The sequence below is a fragment of the Cnephaeus nilssonii genome, assembly GCF_951640355.1.
Source record: "Cnephaeus nilssonii genome assembly, chromosome: 15".
Classification (NCBI taxonomy): Eukaryota; Metazoa; Chordata; class Mammalia; order Chiroptera; family Vespertilionidae; genus Cnephaeus; species Cnephaeus nilssonii.
In genome coordinates, this window is record NC_137086.1 from 52,697,187 (window position 1) to 52,717,593 (window position 20,407).

General features: G+C 36.7%; 1 protein-coding gene across 1 annotated transcript in view; it reads left to right on the forward strand.

Moving 5' to 3' along the window:
- DNAH6 (dynein axonemal heavy chain 6) overlaps positions 1 to 20,407 on the forward strand; it is a gene marked incomplete at its 5' end in the record, with an annotated part of 218,796 nt that overhangs the window by 26,172 nt on the left and 172,217 nt on the right. Inside the window, 5 exons of the mRNA XM_079791646.1 lie at positions 7,041 to 7,311; positions 14,637 to 14,771; positions 14,859 to 14,970; positions 16,134 to 16,251; positions 18,166 to 18,334. Of these exons, the coding sequence (XP_079647772.1) occupies positions 7,041 to 7,311; positions 14,637 to 14,771; positions 14,859 to 14,970; positions 16,134 to 16,251; positions 18,166 to 18,334 (805 nt within the window). The remainder of the gene's footprint in view (positions 1 to 7,040; positions 7,312 to 14,636; positions 14,772 to 14,858; positions 14,971 to 16,133; positions 16,252 to 18,165; positions 18,335 to 20,407) is intronic.

The following is a 20,407-nucleotide window of genomic DNA, read 5'->3' on the forward strand; positions in this document are numbered from 1 at the left end:
ATTGTTAATATACAGGAAGTATATTGGAAGGCAGTTGATTTTTTACATTGATTTTATATCCTGCAACTTTACTGTACTTGTTTATTGTTTCTAATAGTTTTTTTGTGGAGTTTAAGGTTTTCTATATATAGAATCATGTTGTCCTCAAAAGTGACAGTATTACTTCTTCCTTTCCTATTTGGATGCCTTTTATTTCTTTCTCTTGCCTTATTGCTCTGTCTAGGACTTCTGGAACTATGTTGAATAAGAGTGGTAAGAGTGGACATCCTTGTCTTGTTCTTGATTTTAGAGGAAAATATTTCAGTTTTTCACCATTGAGTCTGATATTAGCTGAGGGTTCATCATATGGCCTATATTATGTTGAGGTACTTTCCTTCTATTCCTATCTTATTGAGTTTTTTCATCATAAATGAATGTTGTATCTTATCAAATGCTTTTTCTGCATCTATTGATAAGATCATAAGTTTTTATTCTTTTGTTAATGTAGTGTATTATATTGATTGATTTGCGTATGTTGAACCATCCTAGTGCCCCTGCAATGAACCCCACTTGATCATGATGTATTGTTTTTTTGGTGTAGTGTTGTATTTAATTTGCTAGTATTTTGTTTAGGATTTTTGCATCTATATTCATCAGATAAATTGGTCTGTATTTTTCTTTTTTTGTGTTATCCTTGCCAGGTTTTAATATTGGCTTCATAAAATGTGTTAGAAAGTATAGCCTCTTCTTCAATTTTTTGTAAGAGTTTGAGAAGGATAGTTTTTAAATCTGCTTTAAACAATTGTTAGAATTTACTGATGAAGCCATCAGGTCCTGGACTTTTATTTTTAGGGAGATTTTTGATGTCTGTTTCAATTTCATCACTGCTGATTGGTCTATTTAGATTTTCCAGTTCTTCATAATTTAGTCTAGGAATGTTATATATTTCTAGGAATATATGTATTTCTTCTAGGTTATTGAATTTGGAGGTATGTTGTCCTTCATAGTATTCTAATATGATCCTTTGTATAGCTGTGATGTCTGTGGTGATTTCTCCTCTTTCATTTCTGATTTAGTTTATATGGGTCTTTTCTCGTTTTTTCCTTAGTGAGTCTAGCCAGGGGTTTGTCAATTTTATTAATCTTTTCAAAGAACCAGCTCTTTGTTTTATTAAATTTTTGTATATTCTTTTTGTTCTCTATTTCATTCAATTCTGCTCTAATTTCTATTATTTCCTTTCTTCTGCTGACTTGGGTTTGCTTTTGTTCTTTTTCCCCCAGTACTTTAAGATGTAATGTTAGATTGCTTTCTTGGCATTTCTCTTGTTTCTTGAGATAGGCCTGCAATGATATAAACTTCCCTCTCATTACTGCTTTCATTGCATCCCAGAAGTTTTGATATGTCATATTGTCATTCCCATTTGTGTTTATATAACTTTTGATCACATCTTTTATTTCTTATTTGACCCAGTCAATTTTTAGTAGTATGTTGTTTCATCTCCATGTAATTTTGGGTTTCCTTACCTCCTTTTTGCAGTTACTGGTAATGTCTAATTTCAAGACATTGTGGTCAGGAATATGCTTGGTATAATTTCAGTCTTGAATTTGTTGATGCTAGTTTTGTGGCCCAGCGTATGGTCTATCCTTGAGAATGTTCCATGTGCACTGGAGAAGAATGTATAATCTGATATTCTGGGGTGAAAGGCTCTATAAATGTCATTATGTCCATTTGGTTATTTAAGGTCGATATTTTTTAATTGATTTTCTGTTTGGATGATCTATCTAGAGCTGTCAATGGAGTATTAAAATCCCCAACTATGATTGTGTTTTGATCTGTTTATCCCTTTAGGTCTGTGAGTAGTTGCTTTATATATTTCAGTGCTCCCTGGTTGGGTGCATATATGTTAACATGTTTTATGTTTTATTTTTTTGTTAATCCTCACCTGAGGATATTTTTCCATTGCTTTTTTCAAAGAGAATGGAAGGGAAAGAGAGGGATGGAGAGAGAGAGTCAGAGATAGAGAGAGAAAGAGAAAAAGAAACATCAATGTGACAGAGACATATTGATTGGTTGCCTCCTGCACATGCCCTGATTGGGGAAGGGAGCAAATTCACAACTCAGGTACGTGCCCTTAACCAGGAATCGAACCTGTGACACTTTGATGCACAGGTTGACGCTCTAACCACTGAGAAACACCAGCCAGGGCAAGTATTATGTTTTCTTCATGTAGTGTCCCCTTTATTATTATAAAATGTCCATCTTTGTCTTTTGTTATCTTTGTCGTCTTGAAATCTGTCCTGTCAGAAATAAGTATGGTTACACCTGCTTTTCTGTGGATGTTATTTGCTTGGAGAATCATTTTTCACCCTTTTACTTTGAATCTACCTTTGTCTTTGTAACTTAGATGTGTCTCTTGTAAGCAGAATATGGTTGGGTTTTATTTTTTACCTACTCTGCTATTCTGTGCCTCTTTATTGGTAAATTCAGTCCATTTTCATTTAGGGTAATTATTGATGTCGGAGGATTTCTGATAGCCATTTTATCTTTTGTTTTTTGGTAGCTCTGTGCCTCCAGTGGTTCCTTTTCTTTGTGTTTCTGCCTGTTTTTTTTTTAAATATATATTTTATTGATTTTTTACAGAGAGGAAGAGAGAGGGATAGAGAGTTAGAAACATCAATGAGAGAGAAACATCGATCAGCTGCCTCTTGCACACCCCCTACTGGGGATGTGCCCGCAACCAAGATACATGCCCTTGACCGGAATCGAACCTGGGACCCTTCAGTCCGCAGGCCGACACTCTATCCACTGAGCCAAACCGGTTTCGGCTGCCTGTTGTTTTTGTTTGGTGGTATTCCATATGCCTTTCCTCTGTCTCCTCTTTTTTTAAGTTATGTGTCTTAGTTTGAGGATTTTTGTGTGTGATTACCATTAGGTTTATAAAATATAAAATATAGTCCTAACCAGTTTGGCTCCATGGATAGAGCATCAGCCTGCAGACTAAATGGTCCCAGGTTTGATTCTGGTCAAGGGCATGTACCTTGGTTGTGGGCACATCCCCAGTAGGGGGTGTGCAGGAGGCAGCTGATTGAAGTTTCTCTCTCATTGATGTTTCTAACTCTCTATCCCTCTCCCTTCATCTCTGTAAAAAAATCAATAAAATATATTTTAAAAATATATAAAATACAAATTTACATACATACAGTAGTTGTTTTTTTTTTCTTTTGAGTGCATCTTCATCCTCTTTTGCCAGTTCAGACATTTAACCCCTCTCCTTTTATGTTTTATTGTCACAAATTGTCCCTGTGTATGCTGTAAGTTTTTTGGTGATCTTATTCATAGTGTTCTGACCTTATGTTCTTTGTTCAGGTAGAATAACACCCTTGAGTATTTCTTGCAGTGGAGGTTTTCTGATGATAAAAATCCTTCAGCTTCTGTATGTCTGGGAACTTCTTGATTTCTTCTTCATATTTAAAGTATAATTTTGTTGGATATATGATTTGTGGCTGGTAATTTCTCTCTTTCAGACATTTGAATATTTGGTTCCACTCTCTTCTGGCTTATAGAGTTTCTACTGAGATGTCAGATGATATTCTGATAAGTTTTCCTTTGTATGTCACTTTCTTTTTTACCCTGGTTGCTTTGAGAATTTTTTCTTTGTCATTAATTTTTGACAGTTTAAATACAATCTGTCTTGGAGAGGTCCTCTTTGGATTGAGGTAACTAGGTTTCTGTTTGCTTCTTTCTATAGATTTGGGAATTTCTCATCCACTGTTTGTTTTAATAGACTATCCATCCCATGCTTCCTCTCTTCTTCCTCTGCAATGCCTATAAATCTAATATTGTGTTTTCTGATGGAGTCAGCTAGGTGTCATAGAGCTTTTCATTTTTATTTATGTTCAGGTCTCTCTGTTCTTCCCTTTGCATCATTTCTTTATTCCTATCTTTAATACCACTGATTCTTTCTTCCATCTATTTTCTATGCTTAGTAGTTCACTCTTTTTAAAAATATATATTTTATTGATTTTTTACAGAGAGGAAAGGAGAGGGATAGAGAGTTAGAAACATCGATGAGAGAGAAACATTGATCAGCTGCCTCCTGCACACCTCCTACTGGGGATGTGCCCGCAACCAAGGTACATGCCCTTGACCAGAATCAAACCTGGGGCCTCTCAGTCCACAGGGTGATGCTCTATCCACTGAGCTAGGCCAGTGGTTCACTCTTAATTCCCTTAATTTCATGCTGCATTTCCAGGATTTCTGATTGGTTCTTTTTTAAAGTTTCAATATCTTTGGTAAAGTACTTGTTTTGTTCATTAATTTTTTCTTCTGAGTATACTGAATTGCCTGCCAGTATTTTCTCACATCTCATTGAGTATTTTCAGAACTGCAATCTTGAGATCTCTGTCATTTATAGCACATATTTCCAAATGTTCCAGCTTGCTTTCTAGGTATTTTTCATTTTCTTTCTGAGCTTCCTCATTACTGTGGTTATTCATTGTATTAGCTGGTCTCCTTTATCTAGGCATGTATGTATATATGTGTGTATATATTATTGGCCCTTCTCTCACAGCATTCTCTGAAATGTTTTTCTACTATTTTCCAGTATAAGGTGCTGAATCACAAAATATTTACCTCTGTGATCTCCCAGACTTGACCACCAAGGCTTCCATAAAACAGTACAGCTGCACTGCTTGGGGGTGGGGTTTGTTTTGCCCTCACCATAATGGCAATCCTGGACCTCTGCGGGTAAATTCACCATCATAGACCACACCTGCCACCTCTACAAGGGTCTTTAGTAACAGATCGGCCCATACAGAGCGAGTCTTCCAGACATGATGGGGGCTGTGGTGAATCATTTGTTCTTATTTTCAGGTTGGTTTGATGACTAATGTTAATGAAACATAAGAAGTTGATTACAGTTTAAGAGATAAGTAGAAATTTCACATTTTGGAGAGAATCACCTCTCAAGAATGTCCTAATTGTATCTTCAGCTAGTGACAAAGAAAAAAAAAGGAATAACATTCTATGTTTCCCATACACCTCACCAGCAACATATAATACCTGGTCTATTCCAGACATTTCTGGTGTGAGTTCATTAGCGCACAAAGTGTCAATAGTGGAACCAGATAAAAGCTGCACAGGTTGAAGTTGTCCCATTACAGCACTCAAGTAAGAGAGCAACTGTCAAGGCTCTCTTCCCTCTCCATCCACAGCACCATCAGCTTCCCTCGTGTGTGTGGCTTGAGTTTGCTTTCATCCTGGTTTATGTCCTAATTTTTTTAAGAAATATTTTTTTACTTAATTTTATTGAATTAAAATTTGAAAGTTAAAATGATTTATGCCAATTGTTCTTAGTTTTTGTTTGTTTGTTTATGTTAATCCTCACTCAAGGATATTTTATCCATTGATTTTTAGAGAGAGTGGAAGGAAGGGGGGAAAGAGAAACATAGATGTGAGAGAAACACATTTATGTGAGAGAGACAGATTTATTGCCTCTGGCATGTACCCCAATCAGGGCTGAGGATCAAACCTGCAACCAAGGTTTGTGCCCTTGACTGGGAATTAAACCTAAACCTACAACCTTTTCATTTGGGGGCCAACATGAATGCTGAGCCATACCCTCCAGGGTGGTTCTTAAGTTTTTTGATTAACAAAGCCAAGGCACATGAGAATTTTGTTCTAATTCCTGAAAACATTACCATATATATTCACAATTTGTTTACATATCATAATTTCAGGGATTTCACAGATGACTGAAGTCTATACTAAAGGACCTTGAATTTTAAGTTCAGAGCTAAGAACTAGACAAGAACATAGACATGTGAAACAGTTTTCACTAGAGTATTCCTATCTAATCTTTGTTAGTATACATAATTTTTGAATAGTTTTAACTTAGAAACAAATAGGATTTTGTTTTGTACTTCACCTTTATCTTATTGTTTGAAACTACCACAAAATCTTCATAAATTTTATTTTACTAAATTCCTAAATATCTATATATATAAAAGCCTAAGTGACAGACCAGCCGGTAGACTGGTTAACCAGTTGCTATGACGCACACTGACCACCAGGGGGCAGATGCCCAACACAGGAGCTGCCCCCTGGTGGTCAGTGTGCTCCCACAACCAATCTCCTGCAGCCAGCCAACCTCCCACGGTCCATCACCCCCAGCTGGCCGGCCCCCCGAATTGGTCCCAATCACCCGCCAGGCCAAGGGACCCCATCTGTGCACAAATTTGTGCACCAGGCCTCTAGTATTTTAATAACTTGCTATATCATAATGTATTTTATACTTGTTCTACTATTGAATATTTACATTTCATTCAGCATTTCAATGTTAGAGCTAAAATTACAGGAAATATATACGTGCCTGTAGGCAAGTTCTTATTTTAAGAAGTGTTAGAGAATTGGCCCTTTCTAATCTCATTACTTTCTTTCCTTCACCTATATCTCTACTTCTTTTTTATGCCATTCTTGCTTTTCTTTACTTAATCTATCTCTTGTAATATATAATGTTAAAGGATGTTCTTGATGACAATTGAAAGAGGGATATCTTGGAAAAGCAATTTCTCGATAATTATTTTGTTATGTGATAAATTGACATATTTTTTAGCTTAATCTGGGTCTTGATTCTAATCTTATCTAATACATATTTTCTTTCTTTGATCTTTCTCATAATTCTCTCAGTACTGGATAATGTAAAATCTTTTTTTCACTACTATTATTAAATAGTTTATAAAGAATTAATTATAAATAAAAACTTATTTCCAGATAGCTTTCACTTAGAGCTATTATATAAAAGTTTGATTTTTTTAAAATAATGTAACTGAAATTATGAACTATATTACCAAAGTTGTGAAACCAATTGTTGTTAAAAAGCAACCCCTGTCCTTTTCTTGAGTAATTCATTCAATCTAAAAGTAGTTTGTCAGAATTTTAAAAAAAATTTAATTATATTTGTTTTCCAGAAATGTTTTATCTCTTTTAAACAAAAATAATGTAATTGCTTAATTTTGCATTGAATACTTTATTCTCTTGCCCCAATTTTTATTTGTTCACAGAGTTGTAAATTATGATAACATCAATAAAAAGGACTACTATACTATTAGTGACAGAGCAGTGACACGCATTCATAATGATGAGGACATTGAATATATCGAAATTAATCGATGGGAACAGGAATACCTGTATCACAGAGAACTCACTAAGATTCCCATATTTTCACTTTTCCGAAAATGGAAGGCTTTTAATGTATGGAAGAAGAATGTGCGCTCCAAGAAGATCACAGGATGTCGAGAATCTCTACTAGATAATTTGTTCATTGTTAATCATGTATGTATTTGTTAATCATATTTTAAAAGAATTACAGAAAAATCAGTGTATCTATTACAGGTGTTGATATAGATTGTCCCTGAACTAGACTATTTCATCTAACATTCTATTTAATGTTAAATGATGACAATTTTCACCTTGTCGCATTTAAGAGTCTGACAGTCTAGTGGTGTTTCTATATTTGACTAGAGTTGTAAAATGCAAAAGTATGAGGGTTGCACAGTTCCCCTTTGATAAGAAGCAACCTCAGGTTTGGATTTAGGACCCCCTTTATTGTTAACAGATCAGGAAATTTGTGTATCCTTTTGAACAGAGTAGGCTGGGAACCCCTTTTACCTTCTCTCATCTTTGAGATACTCTTGACTTTATGGTCCAAAATGATTTGGAGGCTTGTTTTCATGGGTCAGTACCTCCAAATGTATCATATGTTTTCTTCTACCATGGATTCAGACAGTAGGGAAATTTTTAATATTTACTTTGGAGGATAGGGTAGGTAATCATGAAAAAAGTTAGTCTGAAAGATTGTTATCAAGATGTCAGTGATAGGGGCAGGGGCGGGCTGGAGGGGGTACATGGGGGGGGAAAAGGAGACATATGTAATACTTTTAACAACAAAAAAGTATTTAAAGAAATATGTCAGTGATACAGTAAAGAAACATTGAAGTAATATGGATAACACAGATATTAGTGCAAAATAAGTACATATGATGTACCATCTCAGGTCATCCATTCCATCAAGCGTTCTGAATTGTGGAAAATATTCTTACCCTTCTTGATAGCAAATTAAACCCCTTAGATCTCTAATTTCAGGAAGGGTCCATCAGCCACTGGAATCTGTTTTACTACCTTTTTACCACCTTTCATTTTTTACCAAGTCTTGGATACTATTCATATATTTGTTACTAGGTAAATAATGTAAAGTATTTCTTCCTGCATTTGTCTCTGAAACTAACCTATTAATCCTTAAAGTTTGTTCTTTTATTTTATGTCATTCTCTCTGTCCACCATTCATACCAATAATGTTTTGGCCTTGATAATAGCTTCTCTTAAATGTAGCCCTGACAGACTAGAAAGGTCTTATCCTTTTAATCTTAGATTGACCTAAATACAGACCCATTGTGTTGGCTTAAGTATATGTTAGATGTTATAATTACCCTAGACAGTTAACACTAGTCTTATATTTGCAATTAGTTCATTGGAGGGGGTGGGGCTGAGTCCCTCAAACTAGGTTGAAGGGAAATGTGGTCCTTCAAATTTTTCTTTTTATAATTCTTTCAGCAACCAATGTTATTGTCACTTGTGCCTACATTTTTTATAATGACTTTATTGAAATACAATTTGTGTACTATACAGTTCATCCGCTTTAGATATACAATTTAATGATTTTAGTATTTTCACAAAATTGATCAACTATGACCACAATAAATTTTATAACATTTCTATCACTACAAAAAGAAACCCCAGTACACATTATTGATCACTTTACATTTCTCCTTAACTCCCCTACTACCCTACCCCAGCTCTAGGCAGCCACTAAACTACTTTTGTCTCTATTGATTTGCCTACTCTGTACATTTCTTAAAAATGGAACTATAGACTGTGTGGTTCTTTGTGACTGGCTTTTTTCAGTTAGGATAATGTTTTCAAGATTCATCTATGTTGTGGCATAGCATTTATTTCTATTGGCCAATAATATTCCATTGTAAGGAAGCACATGTTTTATTTATCCATCCATCCATTAATGGATATTTGGGTTGCTTACACTTTCTGGCTATTATGAATAATGCTGCTATGAACATTTGTATACAAGTTTTTGTCTGGAAATATTCCTAGGAGTGGGATGTTTAACCTTTTGAGGAACCACAAAACAGTTTTCCAAGCCCACTGCACAATTTTAAATTCTTACCAACAGCATATGAGAGCTTCGGTTTTTTCATATTATCATTATATTTGTCTTTTTCATTATAGCTATTTCTACTGGTTGAAAAGTAGTATCTCATTATGATTTTGATTTACATTTTCCTGACAGGTATTGATAGTGAACATCTTTTCATGTGCCTGTTGGCCATTTGTTTATATTATTTGGAGACTTACTCAGATAGTTTGTCCATTTTTAAATTGGGTTACTTGTATGTTACTATTGAGTTATCAGAGTTCTTTATATATTCTGAATACAAATTTTTAATCAGATGTATGATTTGAAAAATTTTCCTCCCATTTTGTGGGTTGCCATTCCACTTTCTTGATAGTATCATTTAAAGCACAAACTGAATTTGAATTTTGATGGTATCCATTTTATCCATTTTTTATTTTGCTGCTTGTGCTTTTGGTGTGATATCTAAAAAACTTGCCTAGTCCATGGTCTAGATTTACCCCTAAGTTTCTTCTTCTAATTGTTGTATAAGTTTAGCTCTTACACTTGGGTCTTTAATTCATCGTATGTTCATTTTTGCTCATGGTGTAAGGTAGGGGTCCAACTTTATTCCTTTGCATGTGTCTATCCAGTTGTCCCAGCACTATTTGTTACAAAGACTATTCTCTCCCCCATTGAATTGTCTTGGCACCCTTGCCAAAAATCTACTGACAATAAATGTGAGGGGTTTTGAACTTTCTATTCTCTTTATTTATTCTTATGCCAGTAATACACTGTATTGAATACTGCAGCTTTGTAGTAAATTTTGAAATTAGAAAGTGTGAGTCTCCTAGGCCCCTTGAATTTCCACATGAATTTTAACATCAGCTTGTCAATTTCTGCAAAGAAGCCAGTTTTGATTTTTTGATAGGGATTGCTTTAAAGCTGTAGATGAATTTTGTAATTATTGTCATTTTAACAATATTATCTTTTTTGGTCCGTGAACATACTATAATACCTTCCCATTTATTTAGATCTTCTTGAATTACTTTCAACAATGTTTTGCAGTTTTCTAAGTATATGTTTTTCATTTCTTTGTTAACTTATTCCTAAATATTTTATTCTTTTTGATACTATTATAAGTAGAATTATTTTCTTAATTTTCATTTTAGATTTTTCATATATATGTAGTGTATATATACAATGTATAAGTAGTATGTGTATATATATATGTATATATATATAAAATATACATATATATATAGTTTGTGTAATTACTTTTAATTAGAATGTAGCAATATATTTTATTTTTATATTGAGCCTGTTTTTTGAAAACTTGCAGAATTTATGATTGATCCTAACAGTTTGGTTGGGGTGTGTGTGTGTGTGTGTGTGTGTGTGTGTGTGTGTGTGTTCTTTATTCAATGAATAAGAATATGTCATCAGCAAATAGATAGTTTTACTCCTCTTCCCCAATATGGATGACTTTTAATGAATTTTCTTGCCTAAGTTCCCTGGCTAGAACATTCTGTTGAATAGAAGTGGCAAGAGCAGAAATACTTGTCTTGCTTCTGACCTTAGAGGAAAAGCTTTCAGTCTTTCACCAATAAGTATGATGATAAAGCAGTTGCTTTCTATTTCTAGTTGTTGAATGTTCATATCATGAAGCCATTATGATTCTGTCAAATGCTTTTTATGCATATATTGAGATTATCATGTAATAGGCATGATTTATTATAGTAACTGATCATCAGATATTAAACCAACCTCGCATCACTGGTATAAATAATATTTGGTCATTATGCATAATGCTTTTTATATATAGCTAGATTTGGTTTGCTAGTATTTTTTTTAATCCTCATTCGAGGATATGTTTTTATTGATTTTTAGAGGGAGGGACGGAGGGAGAGAGAGAGAGAAAGAGGAAGAGAGAGGGAGAGAGAAACATTTCTGTGAGAGAGAAACATCCATTTGTCGCTTCCCATTCACGCCCCAATCAGGGACCAAACCCGCATCCCAGATATGTGTCCTGATGGGGAATCAAACCCAAAACCTTTTGGTGCATGGGACAACACTCCAACCAACTGAGCCACCTGGCCAGGGCTGATTTGCTAATATTTTGTTGAGGATATTTGTGTATGTGTGCATATATACATAAGGAAGATTGGTCTATAGTTTTATTCTTTTCTTGGGATGTGTTTGTCTGTCTGGTTTTGGTATTAGGGTAATACTGGCTTTATAGAATGAGTTGGGAAATGTGCCCTCTTCTATTTTATGAGGAATTGGTATTTTTTTAAAAATGTTTGGTAGAATTCACCAATGAAGCCATCTGGAACTATGCTTTCTTTTTGTAAATATCTTCTTGTCTCTTACATTTCCATGTTTCACTCTTCTCTAGACTTAGGTGTGTATTTAGTATTAATTTTTCAGTATTATTTAACGCTGCACATCATTTCAACCTGCTAAGTACTTGATGATTTTGCTGTGTTGTTTTTTTTTTTTAAATAATGTGTTATATTGTTGTACGTGATACGTTCAGGTAGTTTTCTGTTATTTTATTTTTATATTCATTCAAACATTCTCATCATTTATTTTAATTTGAATGTCCCTTTGTAATGAAAATCTTTTTAATTTTAATTTTTAGTCATTCATTGCTTTGCAGACAAAGCACTCTTAATTTCATAGATTTACATAATTATTCCTCCACTTATGAAGGGATGCCTCTTGTCCCTTTTGCTGTAGCATTTTCAACACTGGGTCAGAAAGTGTATGAGAGTACTTGAGCCAGAGTGTCTGGCTGGACCAAGACTTACAACTCTAGTGGGTTCTTTAAGTACCAAATTATACAGACCACCCAGGTGTTCTGATGACTCAGGTTAGGGCAAATTAAAGGTTTGGTGCCATGGTGAATATAAGACTAGCAAATCCCAAGAGTTCCTGCATTCCAACTAAAGACAAGGTGCCTCAGCATGACCCTGATTTTCATAAACATTTTATAGCAAATGCAGCTCTTCTGCACATATCTTCCAAAATCTAATGTTTCCCCACAGGCTTTCTGACCCAGTCACCAGCCTCCAGATGAATAATACTGATTTCCCATCTCTGAAATAGAGACATTCATTTCAGTGCAACTGGCAAAAACTCTTTAAATGAACTTTGACAACAACAATAGCAAACAAAAGCTCATAATAAGGAAGCTCAAGGGGGTGAATACCTTTATGCATGGCTGAATTCAGAAATTCAAATGATATCTTGTCATCTTTATTTTTTTTTCTCTTTCCATCTTTCATTTCTGTATTTGTCTGTGTCTTTTCATTCTTAGTTGGGTTCCTAGAATGAGCACCACCTCCAGCTCTAGGTGTAGTTGGCTCTTTTAATGAAAAGACAATATCTCTTGATGGGATGCTGTAGAGAACACTGATTGGCTCAGCTTGGCCTCATGCCCAATCCTGAACCAATCACTGCACAGCTAGTAGTAGTCTGATAAGCCAGGCTTGGATGTGTGCCAATTCCTCATTCCCGTGATGAAGGAAGTGAGAGCCCGCCTTATCAAAACCACATGGTAGTAAGTTTCCCAAAAGAAAGAGGGATTCTATCACCAGAATAATTATAGGTAGGTCAGGGGAAGTGTCCTGGGCAGCAAAAATTATAGTTACCTCTGTCCTTTACATATTGAAACCCATCATCAAGATGACAAATTCTTCCTCCTCTACAATTCTGCTAAAAATTTAAAATAATGCTTACTCCTTATCACCTTCATTGGGCACTATTGATATAACAGCTCAAGAATGAACCACATAATCCAGATTCATCTGGAATTTATTACCAACAGAAATAACAAAGGGGTGAGAGGAGGGTGGGGGACACTTCCAATCTCTCTTAATATTCAAGACAGCTTTCACAATTGTTCTTCATGCTGACAGCCAGCTATTTAGGTTAAGCTAACGTAGTTTCTTGTATATTTTTTTTCTTCCAAAGAATTCCCCATTGTCAAAACTCACTTTTTGGCAGACCATCAATGTCAGTTCTGCTCTCCACCTGGATCCTTACTTTTTGTCTCTTATAATTTTGCTTTAAGAACTTCTTCTGGAGTGCTCCGGACTTCCTTGCTTTCACTGCCCCATTTTGATTACATGGTCATCCCTTCTCCTATACCTATTTCATTTATTTAGTATCTTATTTCAATTCATAGACTTAGGCTCTAAACTTTTCCTTCTTTTTTATTATGCAAATTCCCCCATCAGATGAACTCTAAGGGTTATATGACTTCCAAATGGTTTCTCACAAAACTCCTCTTCATTTAAGACTTTACTAATTACAACTTCCCTTTATTGCACTTAGAAGAAATAAAGCACTAAATGTTGGTCTGCATAACTGTTGTTTGTCCTGTTTTGAAAGCTCCTAAAAAGTATATAACACAGAAACCCGTGTCACATACAAATAAATTAATGTTAACTTCATTTATATAATGTAATTGCTCCTCCTTTGATTAGATTAGGGGAAGTCAGAGAGAATGTCCTTGGAACATTCTTAGAATGTGTGCCTTTGAAGCCAACAGCCTAGAACTCTGATTTATGATGTTGGCATAGAGAAAGAATAAGTTAAGATCATGTGGCTGAATTTCACAAATACTTTCATTGTTCCAGCTCACATTGCAAGATAGGTTTTTAATAGTGACTGAACTTTCTTTGTAGCAACTTTTTACCCACTGAAAATTTAAAGTTAAATTTGTCTTTGTTCTCTGTCACAACCTCTTAGATCAATAGACAGGCCCCTCCGTTATCATGGTGACTAGACATTGTAAAGTCTTCAAGGTAACACAAAGAATCTTTTAGTAGCCATTGGCCAAACCAGGTGAAATGTAAGATTTACGGAGTCCTTCCCTGGCCATTGTGGCTTGGTTAGGTGTCGTCCTGTCCACCGATGGTTGCCGGTTTGATTCCCGGGTTAAGGCACATACCCTGGTTGCAGTCTCCATCCCTGGTGGGGGACATGTGGGAGGCAGCCAATGAGGGTTTTGCTTTCCCATGGATGTTTTTCTCTCTTTCTCCCTTCCTCTCACTCTAAAAATCAATAAACTAAAAAAAAGGAAGAAAGAAAGAAAGAAAGAAAGAAAGAAAGAAAGAAAGAAAGAAAGAAAGAAAGAAAGAGAAAATAAAAAATAAGATTTATGGAGTCCTCTGTAACTTGCCCTCACTTTCATAGCTAAAAAGACATGTATTCCAAATTAGAGGAAGAGAATGCAGACCAATTAAATCTGATAATTCAAAGAATACTTTTAGAACAATATTTAAAAGTATTTAACAGATCAGAAGTGGTGGCTTTCTAAGTGTTCCCTTTAACATATGCAAGAATAGCTAAAATTAACATATAGCGTTCTTTTCCTTAACAGCCATTCTTGCTTTCTAAATATCTTTATACTTTAAAAATGCTTTTTAAGATGAAATAATGATATATTTCTATTTTCATTCAGTATTTGCGACCAGCTCTTCTTAAAATAAATGAACTGTGCTATCAGTTGAGTTTTATGGGGCTTTGTTATATTGAAAAAGGTCACACCTACACCCTGCAAGAATTTCAGTTTACACAAGTCGTACACCTGAAAGAGGTAAAGACTTTTGTCTATAAGTTTCAAGATCTTTTTTCTATTATTGCTACTTTGGTACCACTAATTATACATACCATTAATGTCTAGATGACAGATCACCTGGAATATTTTCGAAATGAGGCCAAAGATGTGGTCAGGAAGGCTTGCCGTACTGCTCTGCGTGCTATAGGATTCACTCCTGATGACTGTGATGAGGAAGGTAGGGAGGGGAGAGAGCTTTAACAGATCAAAAGTGGTGCCTTTCTAAAATAGTAACTCTTGCCCAACCAGTGTTGCTCAGTGTTTGAGCATCAACCCATGAACCAGGAGGTCACAGTTTGATTCTCGGTCAGGGCACATGCCCAGGTTGCAGGCTCCATCCCCAGTAGAGGGTGTGCAGGAGGCAGCCAATCAATCTCTATCATCATTGATGTTTCTCTCTCTCTCCCTCTCTCTAAAATCAATAAAAACATTTTTAAAATAGTAACTTTTGCCCTAGCCAGTTTGGTTCAGTGGATAGAATATCGGCCTGTGGACTGAAGGGTCCCGGGGTTCGATCCGGTCAAGGATACCTCAGTTGCAGGCTCCTCCCAGGCCTGGGCCCTGGTCAGGGCGCGTGCAGGAGGCAACCAATTGATGTGTTTCTCTCATATCGATATTTCTCTCTGTCTTTCTCTCTCTTTTCCACTCTCTCTAAAAATTAACGGAAAAATATCCTCAAGTGAGGATTTAAAAATAAATAATAAAACAGGAACTCTTTTTTACTACTCTTCTTAAGTTTAATGATTTATTTTCATTTCTTCCAAATTTGCAAGATAGATTACGAATTCAATATATATTGAAGCGAGGGGGGGGGGGGGTAACAGTAAATAGCACATTTTCCTTGCATTAACCCTGCTTGTATTTCTAAACTGGTTACAGAACCTTTATTTCATAAGCATTTTATGGTGGACACTTAGCATATTAGATGACTGGACACTTAGCATATTAGTACAGACAATAGGTTTGTTAAAATTAAGGGATTGGCTGGATCTCCAGATGGGCCCCAGCTGGCATGTACTCTAGAGGATAACTAAAAGGCAGTTGGGAAAAAAGGGTAAAGTGTCACTGGAAAAGAGATAACAGAGTACACAGGTCAATGTTAAAGAGAATGTTAATAAACTGTCTACAGTCTTTTCTTGAGTTGAAATCCTTTGATGTGAAATTCTTTTGGATAACTGGACTGTTTTCTGGAGTTTGAATGATCTCACAAACCAAAGCATTTTGTTTTTGTTTTGTTTGTGTGTTTTTCAATGTTGCTCGTCTTTTAATCTGTATTGAGGAGAAAAAAAAATTGAATTTTTACATAAGAATTCTTGTTGTTGTGTCTTCTGCTGTTCTTAGAAGTTAAAAAATCGTCAGTGGCTGGCGGTCTCATTGAGTTGCCTGCTTATGTAAACTCTGAGAACATGAAATACACGCAGCAGGCCAGGAAAAGGCGTTATTGCAGGAGGCTGACTTGGTAAGTGATTATTCTTTCTTTTGAGAAAAATTAGGGCATTTGTCATCCTCAGTTTCATTCAAAGTTAAAGCCTTTATCCCAGGATTCACGAATAGTGATGAGAGATTTAGAGGATATGGTAATCTGAAGACAGTCCCAGAAGCCTGCCCCTCCACCTGCCCCCTAGCAAAGCAGCCGCTGGGAGGGGCAAGCTGGTAGAGAGTGGGGGGCATGTCCAAGGCCAAGGGCTCCTCTTTGATCTCTAAGGCTTTGTTTTCCCCTAACCCAGCCTGGAGCATGGCGCTGGCTATGGGAAGAAGTCAGGCACACAGAGATTTGTACATAGCTATATTGCCACATAAAGTTCCACACTTTCCCTAAGGAAGGTTTTGCAACTGGGAGACAAGCCATCCACAGGGTCTCACCAGGGCACTCGAGCTCATTAGGTTTTAGCTCTGCCATTGCTTACCCAACTGGATCTTAACATTGTTCCAGAGTTTGGATTTCACGCCTTTCTAAAATGTCATTACTACAGATAACTCTTGCAAACAAAGTCACCAAGCATTACCTGAAATGTGTGTGGTACTATATACTGATTATTGTTACTCATTGCTCACTAATTTAGTCCAACTTTTACAACCATCCTATATAATAAAAGCCTAATATGCTAAGTGTCCAGTCGTCTGGTCGTCTATTCAACCAAAGTCTAATATGCTAATATATGCTAAGGCCACTCAACTGCTCGCTATGATGTGCACTGACCACCAGGGGACAGACAGTTGACTGGTCAACCAGTTGCTATGACGTGCACTGACCACTATGGGGCAGATGCTCCGACCAGTAGGTTAGCTTGCTTCTGGGGTCCAGCCCATCGGGACTGAGTGAGACAGGCCGGACATACCCTGGAGCCCTCTTACGGTCCCTCCCCAGCCCTGATCGTGCACCGATGGGGTCCCTTGGCCTGGCCTGTGCCCTTTCACAATCCAGGACCCCTTGGGGGATGTCAGAGAGCCAGTTTCAGCCTGACAGTGGAATGACCAGTCACTATGATGCTCAGTGACCACCAGGGGGCAGACACTCAATGTAGGAGTTGCCCACTGGTGGTCAATGCGCTCCCAGAGGGGAAGTGCTGCTCAGCCAGAAGCCTGCAGTGCTAAGGATGTCAGACTGGAGCAGGCCTAAGCCGTCAGCCAGACATCCCCCGAGGGCTCCTGAACTGAGAGAGGGCACAGGCTGGGCTGAGGGACCCCTCCCCCCCCCCATTGCATGAATTTTGTGCACCGGGCCTCTAGTCTATTTAATAAATATTAATGGTGCATCAGTTATATGTGAGATAATATGATAATGTTGTCTGTGTCACTGAAGTCAGTGGAGCAGTCCCTGAGGCCATCATCACAGGCCTCCAGGAACTAGAGGCCCCTTGGGCTCCAATTAAACAGAATAAAAAGTTACTCTAAATGCCTTGCTGACTCAGCCTACATTCTAAGCACTCAAGTAAGGAAACAAAATTTGCATCTTTGGGTTAGCAATTGCCATTAAGCAACATTTATCCAATAGTGAAGATTTCACACTTTACCTTTAGAATGTAAGTTACAGATGTTGTATATTTACTGATTTCTTCTCTAAGGCATTAAAAAAATCTATGGTTCTTTTGGCTAGGTGAGCTAGGTGCTTTTCCAGTAATAACTGTATTGCTCATTAATATTCTATTGAATAGTTAGAGCACCTAGCTAAATTGATGCAATACTTTTGCATATGATTGTGTTTTAAAATGAAGAATGTCCAAGAAAAACTCTTCTGAACAGCAAATCTCTGATATTCTAATAAAAAGTGGGCACAGAGAAAATATATTTTAAAATTTAAATACTTTAGAGTCACTTCCAAAGATATGTAGTGAATATAGAAAACTGAAGCTGTATTTTTTTTCTTTTTAAGCTTTATTCGTCTAAATGATTACCTAATTGAGAACACAATGCACGTCTTAACAGTAAATTCTGTTAACACTCTTTTGAATTATCTCACTGACAAACTAAAACGAACACCCTCAGCAGACATCATTCAGAAATGGATTACTGAGGAGAAAATTGAAGTCACGGATAAGAAGGTATATCCAGACAAATTAAGAAAATTCATCGGTCAGCATTTATTGAGTGCTTACTACTATATTATGGATTATGCTATTTTCTGTGTCTTGAAGAAATGGGAGAAATGCTTAGCGGGTTTCATAGTATAACCAGAGCCTACTATACACATATGAAATGGCAGAATAAACATCAGCATATCAACAAATACTTTAACAGAGAAAGTACTCACTGTGCTGAGTGTTGCTCTTTCTCTCACAGGAATTTGCTGAATGTTATTTCATGTGTTCATTCAACAGAGATTTCTTAAGTACCTACTGTGTACCAATCCCTGCACTGGGTGTTGTGTATATAGTGATGAAAAGCATAGACAGGATTCTTGCTCCCAAGAAACTTATACTTTGGGGGCCATCATGGGCATGAACTGGCAGAGAGAAGCAGCTGAGGTGGTATAGATGGGAGAAATGAGAAGAAGCACATCATGAAGCAAACCTTTGTGCTTTGAGTGGATACCTTCTTGGGAGGAAGTTGTTCTTAGAGCCACAGAGTAATCGAGATGTTTGAGATGAAATAGTACAAATTCTTTCGGTGTATTCTAGCATAGCTGAGAGAGAAATCATATTATCTCATACCACATTTCCCAGCTCCATCCTGCACAACAACTTCATGCCAGCTACCTAATAATATTGCAAAACATGCTTTTTCGTTTCATCAAGCTTCCTACCTCCAAGTCTCAACTTCCTCTCCAGGAAAATCAACTGTGCTGTTTCAAGGACTGATATTCTTTGCAATAGTTTCCCTTTTTCTCCAAAAGTTGTATGTTAATTGCATACTCCTTTTCATTACTTCCTATTCTCAATTCCTCTTTTTTTTTTCTAAATACTGTTACATCTTAAAAATAATATTCATTTTTTTTTGTAATTGTAAAAGTAACATGCCCTGCAGGAAATTTGAAAAACACAGAAATGTACAAAGAAGAGCATCCTTTGCTATCCAAAGATAACTATTTCCAAGGGGGAAATAAGGTATCATACTTGACTTACTGCTTAATCACCTGTTTTTTTCCACTCAGCAATGTTTTGTGAAAAATCTCCCAAGTTAATATATATTTTTCATATAATATGCTCATGTAGAAATATACTATATACTAGTATCTTGTAAATATTAGTAAATAATTTTCTACTATTGATCACTTTCTCACTACAAATAATGTGGCAAAGAACATCCTTGTCTATACGTGTTTCTGACACCTCTGATTTTTCCCCTTAGAAGAAAGTCCTAGCTGTGGAATTGTTGGGTCAGAAATATGCTCACTTGTTAAGGCTTTGATACTAATTCATAACTCTCCTGTGGTGGGCTGGCAGGGCCATGGCATACTCAGCCCCAGGGCACCTTATGTGCCGCGCCAGCTCAGCCAGGTTCAGTGACCCTGAGTGGGGGCGGCTGAAAGGCTTAGAAAAGACAAGAGAAGGAAAGCTGGGACTCGGTGGGACGCTGCTCCCTCATGGAGAGACAGCGCCACAGACTACAAGCCGTGTCTTTATTTTATAACCAGATGCCACGAGGCAAAGTAAGGGCATGGTCAAGATGTTTACAGCATTCTCGTGGGTTTCAATCCTACTCAATTACATGCACCCGATCAAGCTTTATTTACTTGCAGCCTATATCACTTAGGCACATGGGGCCACGTGTTCGGACCATAAGTCTAAGCTTACAACTATAGCTGTTGGCTATAATTGTGCTGGGAGGGCTCTGCCCTCCAGGCTGGGACTCGCACGTGGCCACGAGAGGACTGTGCCCTCTCATTGGTCCGAGGCTTGAACCTGTCCAAACACTGTAGCCGTGCCCCACACTCTCCAGAAAATTTTGTGTCAGTTTACAAACTTCCTAGCAATATTTGAGAATGAGCGTTACCCATGTGCACACTAGATAGTATCATTAATTTTCATCTTTGTTAATCTGATGGATGTAAAGTAGTATATCACTGCTTTTAAATGTTATATTCCTTTAATTGCTGCCCCAGTGCAGGGATAAGAGCATAGGTGTGATGATCAGAAAGACCTGGGTCTGCCACTAACTAAGCAATGTGTCCTTCT